We start from the raw sequence: 16,514 nt of genomic DNA on the forward strand, positions 1-16,514 counted from the left end.
GAATGGATAGCTAATTTAATGTGGGATTGAATTTAGATAGAATATGAAAATATAAAGAAATGTTGATATTGGCTAAATTTGAAGATAAATTTAGCCAAATCAATGAGAATACTCTAAATAACGAACTGCTAAAGATATGTGATCTTATTGGTATAACTTTCAAATTTCCAAAATAAGGATATTAGATTTGAAAACCCCCTCCTTAAAAAAAAAAAAAAAAAAAAAAAAAAAAAACCTTCATGAACCACTAATAGTTAGACAGCCCGGTCGGGCCGTCTGAATAACGTGATTCGGTCGAGTACGGTTCGACTTCGACCATCCAGTCCATAAAAGCACCAAACAGAGATTAACGGGCATGGATGAATCACCTCAAGCATTTTCCCTCGCGCGCGCTCTCTCTCTCTCTCTCTTCCTCACTACTCGAGGCTGAAACCCTAACCCTAACTATAACTCCGAGAGGCTTCGGTGATTCGCGAAGCTCGTGTTGAATGCATAAACAAAACAAGGGGACAAAGTGATGGACACGCAGTTCACCCACAATCTATATGAACGGCGCTCCATTGTCAAGTCCAAGACCCCTGCCGTTAAGTGGTTCAAGGAGTGGTATGCTTCTTCTTCTTCTTATTTTTGTTTTTGTTTTTTTTATTTTTGAAAGAACTTGTTTAGTTTTAGCTTTTATGTTAATCTTGGTTCTACTTAACTAAAAAAAGAAACTTGGTTATATTGTATCTATAGGGATTAATAACTATTATTATTTTTGTTCCCGTAAAAATGAGTGGAAAAAAAAAAATGAAAATTTTAGATAATTTGACCATGTGCGGTTTTTGGTTTTGATGCTAATGGAAAACTGGCATCGCTTGAGCGTGAATGGATTTTATTATTTGTGATAGGCTGTGATTTTTGTTATTGGGGCGGGGGTTTAAATAACTAGAATGATCCGTTTCTTGGATCAATTATGTTGCTATCTGTTTTCATGAAAATTGAGGACAATATAAATGGGGTTTTAATTTCTGAGATGCTATTCAATGTATTATATGTTTGGTCTCTGAGAATTGGTACAAAGGAAGAACATTTCAGGTGTTATGAAGGAAGGAAACTAATTGGGAATTGACTTGAATTTAGGCTTAAAACTGACTGGAGGTTTTTCTTTTTTCTTGTCCCATGAATACGAAATATTAGTTCATCGGATTTTTATTTCTAAGAGTTTCAATTAACTGCAGTTAAGTCATTCGATTGCATATTGTTTTCTTTTTAAATATTTAACACTTCAAATCTTATGTATCTTTTTTTATTTTATTTTATTTTTTATATAATTAATGAGAATTTTATTACCATGAATAGGCATAGCTCAAGTACACAGGAAGTATACAAGAGGAAATACCTACATAAAGTGACTAAAAAGATTGAAAAAACTAGAATAACTCTAGCACATCATCACCATTCATTACATTAGCCTTAGCGCATAGACATAGAGTTTTAAAGAAAAATTCCCTAATTTTTTCTGTCGATCGTTCTTTGTCTTCAAAACATCTCTCATTCCTTTCTAGCCATAGACACCACATCAAGCATGAAAGAATCATTTTCCAAAATTACCTTATGTATCTTTTGTTTTGGTTTCCAAATTATATGAGCTCTACTTAAGATATACGTGTATATATAAGTTCTGTTTAGACCCAAACTTTGTGAGGTTTTGCAACAATGCTTTCAAATTTTTACGCAAGGTAGAGGTATGTGAGAACCAAAGGGTGATTTGAAGTTTCTTCTTTCTCAATATTTGGGATAACCAACGAGATACTTAAGAATAGATTAGTTTTTGAGATATTTGTGCTCTAGCTGATTGGTTTATGCTATCTACTCCTTCCTTGTGTGGTGTGTGCCAATAATAGACTGGTTTTCTTACAGGGTTCCTCAGGATGTTGTAGTAACTGGTGGGAAGTGCTCTCTCTTGAAATGGGTAACAGGTTTGTCTTACTTGGTTTTTACCTGTCTGACTTTTTTTTTTTTTTAAAGTTATTTTGCAATTATCTTCCAGTAGGAGAATTTTTCAAACACTTATAGTCCATGTTCTTTGAAGGTTTCTGTTTCTTTTCTATGTCTTAAAACTAAACAAGTTTGCACCAGAAGAGTGTGAATCAGCACCCCGATTTGGAATTTCACCTTCAACTTCTGGTGTTGGTGCTTTCTGAAGGGGATGATATTTTTTCCACATTTTTTGTTGAGAATTTATTAGAAGGGGAAACAAGGACAAAGTTATGATATCAGTATATGAAATCAAATTATATAGATCAACACAACAATAAGCTTCCAAGAATTCAGTTCACCTGAAAGTTATTCACCTGATCTGAGCTGGAAGTTGAAGACCGTGCCTACTTGTTTTTGATGTAAGATTTGAGAAGTGAGTAAAATTTGTTGTAGAGATGAGGAAACTTTAGTTGGAATAAAGGATTTAGTCCAAGAAAGGATGTTGGGCATGATCTCAGCTTGTTAGAAGTCTTAATGCTTCACAATTCAAAAGTGATAGATGAAGTATATTTTCTTTCTCTGCTTTTTTTTTTATTTGACGAGGATGTTTTCTAATACGAGTCTTTCACCATTAGGACACTTTCTGTTTACCTCAATAATGCCCTTGTTCATTTTCTTTGATCATCATTAAAAAAATCATTAACAAGATTGTTTGAGTTTGTCTTAATGGTTCTCTTTTTGGTGCATTGCTTAGAGGAAACATGGAAGGCCTTGAAAGAGAAGGCAAAAGAGCCAGAGGCACTGGAGCCAGAACCAGAACCAACAACTGAAGTACTTTTCCTTTGCAGCTATGAAGGTTGTGGCAAGACCTTCATTGATGCTGGTGCTTTGAGGAAGCATTCTCATATACATGGAGAGAGACAATATGTTTGTCACTATGAAGGGTGTGGAAAGGTATAGTGCCCAACGGTTTTCCTATGTTCTGTTTTTTGTTTTTGTATTTTTTAAATTTCTTTTTTTTTTTTTTCTTGATAACAGTTTCGTACTAATTCAACAAAAAATATGGGAAGTGTACATCAGTTCACTGTTTTAAATCTCAACGATATGAGTACTAAAGTTAGATTATGTGTAAACTATGATAAGTTGTGTGATATCTGACCATGTTGGTTTGTGAGGTAAAAGAGAATAAAAATAGTATTTAGGGAATTTCGAGGGTTGTTGCAACTTCAGCTTTTGTGATTTCCATATAGGTCGTGTTTGATGAATAGGAAACCTTTGCAAACTTTAACTCAATTGGGTTTCTGCTTGGGCCAGAGCAGTGCTTTTTCAAAGGTGCTTGAACCCAATATGCCCATTTATTTCTTGTGATGCAATTCTGTGTACTCCCACCATTTTGAAAAAGTAGATAGACACTCCCTATGAGGTAAGTTCTACAAAGAAAAGTTTAAGCTCATGGGAAAGAGAGAGGCATCAATAATGCAATGAGAATTGGGTAATATTTTGAGGTGTAAAAATATGAGAACTTCATGAGACTTTGCTTTCTGGTTTAACCCTGTAGTCAGAAATTGCTATACCACAAGTATATATGGTTGGGTTGTCCAGCAGTGATTTGAGTCTAATTGACATTGCATTTGTCATATATATATATATATATAAACACACACACATATACACATTTTGCTTAGGACAACTTGTGTTCTGATCTCATATTGTCTGACTATTCACCCTCATGCATGACCTTTTTTTTTTTTTTGATAATCAAACGACTGTATTAATAAGAATAGGCATAGCCCAAGTATACAAGATGGTATACAAGAGGTAACACCTATCTAGGAGGGGGAAATGGAAATAAGAAAATCATGAAGATCAAGGCCATTAAAATTAGGGGTGAGCATCGGCCGGTCCGGACCGGCAAAACCGACCGGACCGGACCGAATTGGATCCGGTCCGGTCCGGTCCCATTTTTAAGGGACCGAAAAGATTCGATCCGGTCCCGGTCCGGGCGTTTTTCACCCCGGACCGGACCGAATAGAAATAAAAAAAAATAAATATTATTTATATATATTATTTATATAATAGTTGTATATAATTAAATTATTAATTATATAATTATATATGGTATAAAAAAATATTAATAGTCTAATATAGACTATAGTTATACTAATATAGTTATACTAAATCACTATAACTAATACTTCAACAATAACTATAGTGACCTATACTAATAGTCTACTATTAATACTAATATACTATTATATAATTTATATAGTTATACTAATCACTATAATTAATACTATGTATAGCTATATAGTATATTTATCACTTTAATTAACATAATTTAAATATCACTATACTTATATTTAATGAATATATAAAAATCATTATAGTTAATACTTATATAGTTATACTAAAGCACTGATTTACCATAACTAATATTACTAATATATAGCTATATTAATAGTCTAATACTATTATAATTTATATAGTTATACTAATCATAATAAGTTAATAACTAAATCACTATAAATATAACTATATATATTTAGTATGAATGTATTATTATATTATTTAATATATAACTATAATATATAGTACTAGTATATATTAATATATTATAAGAGTTATAGTATAAATATAATATATAAATTATAATATACTAAATCACCATAATAGTAACTAATACTAATATATAGTTATACTAATAGTCTACTATTATATAATTATACTAATCACTATAATTAAAACTAATATATAGCTATACAATATACTTATATAGTTGTACTAATACTATTAGTCTATTATATACTCTAAAACTCAATTCTAATATAGGCTATATAGTTATAACTAATACTAATATTTATATTAATACTAATGATGTAGAATATAGTTATACTAACTAATTGATTCAACATAACTAATATTACTAATATAATATAGTCAAATTGAATTATTAATAGTCTAATACTAATACAATTATATAGTTATACTAATCATAAATTCATAATGACTAAATCATTATAAGTCTATAACTATATATATTTAGTATCAATGTATTACTATATTCTTTAATGTATAACTATTAACTATAATATATAGTACTAGTATAACCGATCAAAAATATATATATATATATATATAATACTAGTATATATATTAATGTATTAACATATTATAAAAGTTATAGAATAAATTATAATATATCATATATTTGTAAATTTATAATAGTATTAGTATAGTTAGCTTAATATATAATATGTTAGTATTAAATCACTATAACTACATAGAGTATTAGTAATAAGAGTATTACTATTATTTAATATAGTATTACATATAGTATTACTATCATTACATATAGTTATTAGTTATAGTATTAGTACTAGTATAGTTATTAATACTAGTATAGTTATTAGTACTAATAGACTAATAGTATTAGTTATTAGTATTACATATAGTTACATATATAGTTATCACTATTACTATTATTACATATAGTTATTAGTTATAGTATAGTTATTATTACATATATTTATTAGTTATAGTATTATTACTAATAGACTAATAGTATTAGCATATTACTAATATATATATAATACTATATGTATATATATTAAATATATTACAATATAATTACATAAATATTAAAAAAAATGTCATTAGATAAAAAAAAAAAAAAAGGTCAACCTTGGACCGACCGGACCGGTCCTGATGGAGTTCGGTCTGGTCCGGTCCAGGGTGGGAAAACCCTGGACTGAATAGGTCCAGTCCGGTCCACAAAACCTCCCCGGACCGGACCGAACTCACCCCTAATTAAAATCAACAACTTTTTTTTTTGAGAAAAGTAAGAATATATATTCAAAAGAATAGGCAAAATGCCACGTTCAGTACAAAGAACGTCCTACACTACGTAGGATCAAAAGAAGTAAGAAACTCATGTAAATTCTGGCCATTAAAACTAACAGCAATAGCCCAAGTACAGAGAGTTCTAAAAAAGAAGACTTTCAGCTCCTCCCTTGATCTCTCTTTGTCCTCGAATGTCCGCTCATTGCGTTCTTGCCACAGACACCACATAATGCATATCGGGATCATCTTCCAAATTGCCTTAATCTGGGTGTTGCCCCTCAAACCTGTCCAGCTAGCAAGAACCGCCACAACTGATTCCGGCATAACCCAACCCAAGTCTAATCTACAGAAAACCTCGTTCCATAGCCCTCGAGCTACCTCACAGTGTAATAAAAGATGGTCAACAGATTCTCCCCCCTTCTTGCACATACAACACCAATCTGCGATGATCACCCTTCGTTTTCTCAAGTTATCCGTTGTGAGGATCTTGCCCAATGAAGCGGACCACACAAAGAATGCCGCTTTGAGAGGCGCCTTGTGTCTCCAAAGCTTTTTCCAAGGAAACTGTGAGGGTTGCCCTTGTGTTAGAGCCTTATAGAAAACACGGACTGAAAACATACCTTTTCCCGACGGTACCCACCACAACGAATCTAGAAGCTGAGCACTTGGTTTGGTTGAGTACAAAAGGCTGAAAAAGGCTTCAAAAGTATCCACTTCCCAATCTTGGGCAGCCCTGCTAAAACTGATATTCCACTGAATTTGCTCCCCCATCACCACCATGACTTCCGCCACTGATTTTTCTTTGTCGCTTGCAACCAAAAATAGTGTCGGAAATAAAACCTTAAGCGCGCAATTACCACACCAAGTGTCATACCAAAATTTGATCCTGTTCCCCTCTCCTAAAGGAAGCCTCATATAGTGAGAGAAAACCTCCCATCCCTGTCTGATATGTTTCCACAAACCCGCACCATGAGCCCCTCGCACTTCCTTAGAACACCAACCACCCCATAATTCTCCATACTTATTTTCGATCACCAACTTCCAGAGAGCTTCTGGTTCTCTGTGGTATTTCCACAACCACTTTCCAAGAGAGCCTGATTAAAAATTCTCAGCTTTCTAATGCCCAACCCCCCACTTGAGATGGGCTTACAAACCTGTTCCCACCTGACTAGATGAAACTTAAACTCCTCACCTATTCCGCCCCACAAGAAGTCCCGTTGTAGTTTCTCAATTCGAAGTGCCACCCTTGATGGAAGAGGGAACGGGGATAGAAAATATGTTGGGAGGTTAGATAGCGTACTCTTTATAAGCGTAACCCGACCCCCTTTTGATAAGTACATTCTCTTCCAACCTGCTAAACGTCGCTCTACTCTCTCAATCACTGTATCCCATAACGCCACTGCTCTCGAGGGGGCCCCCAACGGAAGGCCTAGATATGTCATGGGGAGTGTAGCAGTCTTACACCCCAAAGTATTCGCCAAGTGTCTTAGACGCTGTACACCACCAACAGGCACCATCTCTGATTTGTCCAGATTCACCTTCAAGCCTGAAGCTACCTCAAAGCACAGTAGGAGTGCCTTCAGAACTCTAACTTGGAGTTGGTTCGCCTCACAGAAAATTAGTGTGTCATCTGCAAACAACAAATGGGAAATGTTAATACTACCCAAAAATCAACAACTTTGGCCCATAAAAGCAAAGTTCTAACAAAAAATAATCTCAGCTCCTCTAGTGTGCACTCCTTGTCCTGAAATGTTTAGTCATTACGCTCCTGCCATACACACCACAGAACACAAATAGGTACTATCTTCCATATAGCTGTAATTTTTGGAAAACTGCCTAGATTTGTCCAACTGGCCAAAAATTGAACCACTTTAGCAGGCATAACCTAGGCTAGCTCTAATCGTTTGAATATATCATCCCATAAAGCTTTGGCAACCTGACAATACAAGAGGAGGTGATCCACAGTCTCGCCACTATTTTTACACATACAACACCAGTTCACTATGATCGCCTTGTGTTTCCGCAAGTTGTCCATCGTCAAGATGTTGCCCAAAAAAGCTGTCCAAGCAAAAAACGCCGCGTCTAATGTGCCTCCAAACTCTCACTCCATACGCATCTTGTACCTCTCTAATGCTCCATCTCCCCCACATACCTCTATATTTACATTCAATCACTGACTTCCATAGAGCGTTCGGTTCTTGATTGTATTGCCACAACCATTTCCCAAGGAGGGCCCGATTGAAGACCCTCAGATTTCTAGTGCCCATTCCATCACAAGAAATTGGGGAATATACCTTATCCCCCTTAACCAGGTAGAATTTGAATTCATCCCCTAGACCACCCCGAAGGAAATCTTGATGAAGTTTCTCAATATGGGCCACCACACTTGCTGGAATTGGGAATATAATGATAAAACATAAGTTGGTAAATTTGACAGAATGCTCTTGATTAATGTGATTCTGCCACCTTTCGACAAGTACAGTCTCTTCGAACCTGTCAATCTACGTTCAATCTTCTCAATTACTGTATCCTAGATTGGTATAGCCTTGGAGGCGGCCCCCAAAGGAAGACTAAGGTAATTCATGGGGAGAGAGGAGACATTACATCCAAGAGTGCGGGCCAACTGCCAGATGTTGCGGATGTTACCAACTAGAACCAACTCAGACTTGGCTAAGTTTACTTTCAAACTAGACACAACCTCAAAATAGAGTAGAAGTGCCCTTAGTGCCCGAATCTGGCTTTGTTTTGCGTCACAAAAAATTAGAGTATCATCTGCGAACAAGCGAGAATTGTTAAGAGAATCACTGACTGGAAATCCAGCCACGTAACCTTTGTTAACCAAGGTCAAGATCATTCTGCTGAGCGCCTCCATGACAATGACAAACAAGAGTGGGGACAAAGGATCCCCCTGTCTTAACTCACGGGAGTTGTTGAAGAAACCCACCGGACTGCCATTCACCGACATCGAGAGCTTCACTTTGATATGCACCATTTGATCCATGAGCGCAATCTCTCCCCAAGCCACACCTCTCAAGCAAGTAAAATAGGAACTCCAAATTAACATGATCATATGTCTTCTCCATATCTAGCTTACACAAGACACTCGAGTTGCCAAATTTGAGTTTACTATCTAAGCATTTGTTGGCAATGAGAACTGAATCCAGAATTTGCCTGCCCCTTACAAATGCGTTTTTGGGTTTCGTAATGATCCACCCCAAAACCTCCTGAAGGTGATTTGCAAGCACTTTGGAAAGAATCTTGTACACCCCATTCACAAAACTAATGGGTCGATAATCCTTCACCTCCAATGCCCCTATCTTCTTAGGAATGAGCACAATGAAAGTGGGGCGTTGAGGCTTTTCTCAAATTTTCTAACCAAGTAGAATTCCTGGAACATCTGCATTAAGTCCCCCTTCACCACATCCTAGCATGATTGAAAAAAATCTCAGAGAAAAGCCATCTGGACCCGATGCTTTGTTTTTGACCATCCTCCTCACCACCACGTGAACCTCCATCTCCTCAAACGGCCTCTCCAGCCAAGAAACATGCGAGTGGTTGATGGACTCAAAGGCTAATCCATCAAGCTTAGGCCTTCAGCCCACCTGTTCGGACAACAAATGTTCAAAGAAACCAGCAATATGTTCTTGAATCACATGGGCTTCTGTGCGGACAACACCATCCATGTTCAACATCTCTATGGTATTAGTTCTCCTATGTGAATTGGCCACTCTATGAAAAACTTCAAGTTTCGGTCACCTTCTTTCAACCACAATGCTCGTGATTTCTGGCGCCAAGAGATCTCCTTCAATAAGGTAACCCTCTCTAATTTTGATATTAATTTAGTCTTCCGGCTTTCTTCCATAGAGAGAACCCGGCCTTCTTGCACCCGCTCTACTTCCTGTAACTCTGCCACCATGGACTTCCTACGTTCAGCTATATCACCAAAGGATTGGGCATTCCAAAGCTTTAAATTTTTTTTCAAAGATTTTAGTTTGCCCGCAAAATGAAACTAGGGGTGCCATGAATCTGGTATAAGGACCACCATTGTTTGACCCTCTCGACAAAACCTTCTGTTTTCAACCACATTTTCAAATTCTAAGTACCGAGTAATATCACCACAATCCAACAAGATAGGAAAGTGATCTGAACAGAGATGAGGAAGTCTCTTTTAGTATAGCTTCGGATAATGAGTTTCCCACTCTGAGGAGACAAAAAATCTGTCCAGTCGAAACCACGTTAAATTGTTGGACCACGTGTATGTTCCTCCCATAAGAGGAATGTCAACCAGGCCTAGCTCGAAGATACACTCCGAGAATTCCATCATTGCTGGTTGCAACCTACTTTCTCCCAATCGTTCACTTGGGAATCTTATAACGTTGAAGTATCCACCAATGCACCATGACAGGTCCCACCAGCCATGCACACCCGCAAACTAGTGCCATAACAGTCTTCTTTCGCTGTCCAAGTTTGGCCCGTAAATACCAGCAAAGGCCCACCTGAAATTATTTCTACACTCTTAAAGGAGCATGCCACTGTGTATTCCCCCATGTACTCCTCAATTTTCTCTACCACCCTTCGGTCCCACGTAACTAATACTCTTCGTGAGGCCCCCACTGATGCAAGGTAAGCCCAATCTACATATGGAAAGCTCCATAAGCTTTGAACAATTCTTCTTGAAATGACTTTCAATTTAGTTTCTTGTAGGCACACAATGTCCACCTTTCAACCACAAAGCCAATTTTTTTTTTTATCCAAAGTCGCTTATTGGCCTCATTAAGCCCTCGAATATTCTAAGATATGATTTTGGGCTTCATAAAGAAAAAGCTGGCCCCTTCCCTTTCAATCTTTCTTTGCTTGAGCTTCCCTCGTAGTTAATAGACCAAGTTAACCTCTTTAGCTCCCTCTTTTTTTTTTAAAAAAAAAAATCCCGATTTCTTAATCTAATCTCGCCCAACTTCGATGGCCGTAAGCAAAGCCATGAATTGCTCCTCAAAACTCGAGCATTCAAGCCCCACACAGTGTTGGATTTTCGACACTTTATATAAAACCCAATCAGAAGCTCGAAGCTGACTGGTAGCAGATAATTTAGGGGTGTGGGCTCCCCCACCATGTCAATCTCATCCCTACTTGCCCCCTGCAACTCCACCGACACTCCCATCTCCCCCTCATCATAGAAGGACCTGCAATCCTCTTGAAGGAAGCCTTGCATTGAAACTAAGGATATGCAATCCTCCTGAGGGCCCTACATCACTACCCCCAACACTTTCAACCTCTGTACACAGCTCGAGCTCTCTTCACTTGTTGAAAATCCATCGCCGGCCTGGGTACCATTTGAAAACCCGCCGTCGGGCGTTGTCTGTCCTGCTATGTTGGAGATCCTACACTTGGCAGTGAGGGAACGTCAGATAACATCCTTGGGGCAGCTGCCATCAACCTCTGTCTACATCTCAACACACAGAGTGCCCCCTTGAGAGCCCTTTGCAAGTGAGGAGACCACCTGAAGATCCATCGTCGGCGTTGTCTGTCCATTTTGTGCTGAAGATCCAACACTCGGTAGTGAGGGAACGTCTGGAACCATTTCTGGTTCCATTGCCTTCAAAGCCTCGACCATCAACTTCACCGTAGTGTCATTAGAGCCTCCGTCAAAGTCTGTCAGAGCCTTCTTCATTGAGGTTGCTTGGTTCCTGCCGGTGGAAGGCCGTGCATCACACAGGTTGGGCTCGGTCCCAGACCCTTTTTTTCTCCACATGGGCTGGGTCCCAAGTGTCTCCTTGCCTCTGTTTTGACCCGTGGGCTGAGGCCTAAAAGGGCGGCCCAATCCTTGTCCAACCTTCAGCTGCCCATCTGCTTGCAGCAGCCCAGCATGTCCAATTGCCTCCAAGCCCAGACCCAAATCATGTTGTACCGTATTAATAAATCTACCTTCTCCTGTAGTTCACTCAGATGGGAATTTACGTCCAAGAGTGATCTGTGCACGCCATCCTCTGCCAGATAAGCATGGTGCCTGCCACCACTTCCTTTCCGTTGTGTACTTGTTGTACCGACTATATGAGGATATTTTCCATTCCCATAGCCGTTGCTGGTTCTTCTTGTGTCTCCTCTCTGAGCTGCCATAGCACCACTATCTCCGCCATTGTTCTGCTCTTGGGACTGCAGTGGTGCCACTGTCTGCACCAAGGCCTCCCTTATGATCGAGTTTTCTGTTGATCCACCACTGCCATTGGCCTCAGAGCTACCCCACCTTTGGGACCCCGCTTATTTCCTCCCTGTTTTACAAACTCCCATAGCGCCTCCACCATCCCCCTCCATCCCTAACCCTCCCTCTCTTCTGGTATAAAAATAAAGCTGCATCTACCACCACCACCATACTCCACTAAAGTTATGTAGCGGCCACAGGCATTGGAACACATCTGCGCAATGAAGCTTTTGTTCCCTTCCCTTGCCATGGTGTAAAAATCCTTTTCGCCCTTCAGACAGTCCTCCATTGTTTTGGCAAGCCACTGCACCATGGTCATCCCTAGCCTCATCTCTTGCACTACCTTGCAGCTACTCTCAGTGATAAACATGGAGCTTCCATCCTTAATCTCGCCGCTAATACCTCCATCCATCGTTGAAAAGTATCTCGAGTGTACGGAGAGAAAAAAAAACACCCAAAAGTCCACTCAAAAAATTTGAAAAGGTCAAAATGCAACTTCTTAAATTACCACTGCAATCATAGGCAAGGTGGTAATTTCCGATTTAAGAGAAGAGTTTCAAGTGTATGCATGATGTTTAATATATATATATAGATTTTTCTTTTAATTTCATTTTTAATATATATATTTTCTTTAAATTTCATTTTGTCTTTTACCATCCCATCATGATTATTTGACAATCTCAAATGTGTATGTGTCACAGAAATTTTTGGATAGTTCAAAATTGAAAAGACACTTTCTCATTCATACTGGTGAAAGAGATTTCATATGTCCTCATGAAGGCTGTGGTAAGGTGATTAACCTGTCTACTGAAATTCTTCTTGTATTATTTGTAGCCTTTTTTTTTTTTTTTTTTTTGGCTTCAAAGTGAAATCTGAACATTATATTACGATAAAGGAGTTGTTGAATTTAAGAGTATGTGGGAGTTAGGAAGGTTGATTCTTTCTCCACTCCTTTGTGTGTATGCGATATGCATGTCTGAGATGAACAAATATGGAGTACTTTCAATGAAAATTGCAGTTTTGGCACCTGAATACTCTTTCTGGTTCAAGTCGAGTGTGAAAACTGGGATGAAATATGATCCTTTTTGCTGAACAAGAACTAATCAGTGGTGAAATAATTAACAGTGCCCTAGTCAACCAAGCAATTTCGTGTTTATTTTTAGCCTGACATCAATGGATCATCATGACTTTGTTATGAAATGCTCTACCCTTTTGAATTGTGACCAGCTCATACTTTTTTTTCTTTGTAGAAGTTATCGAGAATTTTTTTGATAAAAATGAAAGGCAAAGTCCAAGCACGCAGGATGTATATAAAAGAGATGACCAGCTCATACTATATTCATATCTTTGTTTCTGCTTCAGAAAGCTTTCCTTATCCGTGTGCTTGTCTGCTATCATGTGCGTGTGTGCGTGTGTGTGTGTTGTGTCCCCATGCATATATGCACGTGACGTTTGTTCTAAAAGTTTTCTAGCATGAACTGCAGGCATTTTCTCTGGATTTCAACCTAAGGTCACACATGAAAACACATTCACAGGAAAACTATCATATATGCCCATACCCAGATTGTGGAAAGAGATATGCTCATGAGTACAAGCTGAAGAACCACATTGCATCTCATCACGAAAAGGTTGGTTCCACACTTCCACTCCCTCACCACTGCTGTTTCTGACAAATTCTTTGCTCCATTTTGCTATGCAATTGCTTTATCTGATCTTCATATTAAGTAGTTTTTTTAGGGAATCTAAATTATTTTATTGTCAAATAAAAGCCTATGTTTCTTTTCTAAGTCATATATTTACTATTGACTTGAATACTTACTCAACTCAACTTAATTGTGGATCCTCTTTCACTCGTGCATTTATCAGTCTCCATTGCACCATTCTTAAGTGATAGCCTCTTGCCTTAGAACTCGACTGAGCTGGTACGGAACTAATTGTCACTTCTAGGTTTGATAGCTTTGAAAGGGCTACTTTATGGAAGATTTTTGGCTTGGGTTATGTGGTGCATATAGAAGGAAATAAATGATCAGACTTTTGAGAATTGTGAGATTACATATGGTGGCAAGAAAAACCTTTTTCTTCTGGATGTCTGCCATATCATGTTTTTCCATTTCTTGTTATCAGGATCTTCTATTGCTTCTCTTTTTTCTGATTAGGGGTATATCCTGTATACTCCCTATATACCTGGATAACATGTTTCTTGATTATAAATAAAGTTTAACTTACTAATTATAAAATATATATATATATATATATAAAGCTCAACCTACTGTCTTGTGTATATGAAAATAAATAAATTGTGTGGCAAAGTTCTTTTTATCCTTTGCCAATACCATTTTCCCACATGCTTTCTTGCATAAGGGCCATCCTTTGAATTTATCATGAACACTGAAATTTTACAGGCGACATGATTTATAAAAAGGCATTTTCCCATGTTATTTCTTTACAGGAACTGGTACTTGGTTACCAATCTCACCGTTTATTTGCAGGGTGTGACCATGGATGTGGTAAAATACAACCCCCCTTCAGATAAGCAGAACAAACCTCCCAAGCCTTCTTCTGCGGCTTATGGCTCTGCATCATCTGACCGCCCTTATGCTTGTCCTTATGAAGGGTGTGAGAAGGCCTACATCCATGAATACAAGCTTAAACTCCATTTGAGGAAAGAGCACCCTGGCCACATGTCTGATGAGAATGCAGAGAATGCCCTAGGTAATGCTGACAATGAGATGGATGAAGCCAGTGACCAAGATGCCTATGGTGGAAAACATGTAAATGGCAAAAGTCAGAAGCAAAGCAGGCCCAAACCAAACTTGAGGTTGCCGCCTCCAAAAGCCACACAGCGAAAAGGCTTGACTCCATCTGCTATACCTGTGAATGTAATGAAAAAGAGATGGCCTGTCAAAGAAGGAGGATATGTGGAAGAAGATAGTGAAGAAACAGAGGAGGACCGTGAAAATGTTGAGGACGGTTGGAGATATGCAGAAAACGAAGATGACGATGAAGAAACAGATTTTGAAGATTAGATCTTAATCATGGCACCCTGAATGTAATTTAAAATTTTCACCTTTTTCTTAAGCTTTGTTTATTTATTTTTAATTGGCCACGGGTTCTAGACCGCTTGGCAGTGATCAAAAGTGTACTCGGATTCTCGTGGCATCTTTGTTTGCAAGCCGTTAGGCTTAATTTAGGTTCAGTTCCCTGAGGTATAATGGGTATTAAAAAAGGAAAAATATAGTTGCAAATATAACTGTGCACCAATGTGATGTGATTGGTCAAAAAGTAGATTTTATTGAAAACAATGTTAATTTAAATTTTAAGTATGAATAAATTAGTATTGGTACATAGATTACTGCGCGTGACTGTTCTTGTATGTAGCAAAACTTATTAAAAAAAAAAGAGAAAGGCTTTTGCATCCGTTGCTTGTTTTTCTAAATCATTAGAGGTTGTTGGGACTCTCATAAATCTGATTCCAGAGAGGAATGAAAGAATGGTTTGACAACCAACCATTGGGGAAAGCTCATTCATGTCGAGACAACGATCAGGAACTGTTGAAGCTTACCCCTTACTTGCTGGCCATTGCAGATCTGTGACGACCTGAGCACCCATGAAAATAATAATTGTCAGGAGAGGTTTACTCGTGATGATTCAAGACACGAATTTTTTTTTTTTTTTTTTTTTTTCAACAAAGCAGCATGTTATATATAAGGCATAAAAGGACAGCTGTTTAGCAGCAGTAGCACTAGTAGTTATATACAAAAAACAGGAGGATCTTTCCCACTATGAAAATTAAGTAAAGATGGTGGAATAGAGATAAGGGGTATGCTTCCTAACATATTTCTGGTTGCTGCCCACTGCGCAATGGAATGCGCGCATCGATTTGTATTTCGATGTATTTTCCTCGTTTCCCAGTTTTGGAAGGACTTTAGAGCAAGCCTGATGTTTTGGATGATTGGTTGAGCTAACCAGTTTGGGCTGATGCTTGGATCCTTTACTGCCTGCAGTGTGTTTAGAGAATCTCCAGCAATTACAAGTTTTGTAATCCCTTTATCTTTTGCTTCTTGAATTCCTAGAAGTAATGCTGCAGCTTCTCCTTGGTTGGAATTGGATGTCCGAATGCAGTTAGTTACAACAAAGATTGGAGTACCTGCTGCATTTCTACAAATTGCAGCAGTGGTACTACCATGATGTCTATCGGCTACATCAAAGGTTAAGAAGCAATGATCTTGAGGGATGGCTTTCCAATCATGGCTTGAGTTAATCAATTTATTTTCCCACGCATCACAGTGTTCTTTGTGTGTTTTTAAAGTGGATGACACAAAGGTGTGAACATTAGGCTTAAACCCATCATGGACAACTTTATTCCTTAGGTACCAGATACTATCCATTGCAATTAATGCAAAGATCTGAAATTGGTGCTCATCTGGAGGAGGTATTTCTAACTATCCTATGGGGTCAATGATGCATCTAATCCAATGGTCTATGCTATGATTTTCGAAGGCAGAAATGTTTATAG

General features: G+C 37.9%; 1 protein-coding gene across 3 annotated transcripts; it reads left to right on the forward strand.

Moving 5' to 3' along the window:
- Positions 1 to 330: 330 nt before the first annotated feature.
- Positions 331 to 15,245, forward strand: LOC122313699 (zinc finger transcription factor YY1-like). Of its 3 annotated transcripts, none has more exons than XM_043128882.1 (6): positions 331 to 603; positions 1,903 to 1,961; positions 2,717 to 2,916; positions 12,700 to 12,789; positions 13,471 to 13,626; positions 14,488 to 15,245. In XM_043128882.1, the coding sequence occupies exons 1-6, from the start codon at positions 518 to 520 to the stop codon at positions 15,022 to 15,024; spliced, it is 1,128 nt and encodes a 375-aa protein (XP_042984816.1). In that variant the 5' UTR covers positions 331 to 517; the 3' UTR covers positions 15,025 to 15,245. The 3 variants fall into 3 exon arrangements, with proteins under 3 accessions (XP_042984816.1, XP_042984818.1, XP_042984817.1); XM_043128883.1 differs by having other exon boundaries at positions 332 to 603; positions 13,483 to 13,626; XM_043128884.1 differs by lacking the exon at positions 12,700 to 12,789 and having other exon boundaries at positions 13,483 to 13,626.
- Positions 15,246 to 16,514: the final 1,269 nt, after the last annotated feature.

This window comes from Carya illinoinensis, chromosome 6 (genome assembly GCF_018687715.1).
Source record: "Carya illinoinensis cultivar Pawnee chromosome 6, C.illinoinensisPawnee_v1, whole genome shotgun sequence".
Lineage (NCBI taxonomy): Eukaryota > Viridiplantae > Streptophyta > Magnoliopsida > Fagales > Juglandaceae > Carya > Carya illinoinensis.

Coding starts and splice junctions, on each gene's coding strand:
- LOC122313699 (XM_043128882.1), top strand. CDS start 518: ATGGACACGCAGTTCACCCACAATCTATATGAACGGCGCTCCATTGTC. Junction 604..1,902: donor GTTAAGTGGTTCAAGGAGTG/GTATGCTTCTTC, acceptor GTTTTCTTACAG/GGTTCCTCAGGATGTTGTAG. Junction 2,917..12,699: donor ACTATGAAGGGTGTGGAAAG/GTATAGTGCCCA, acceptor TATGTGTCACAG/AAATTTTTGGATAGTTCAAA.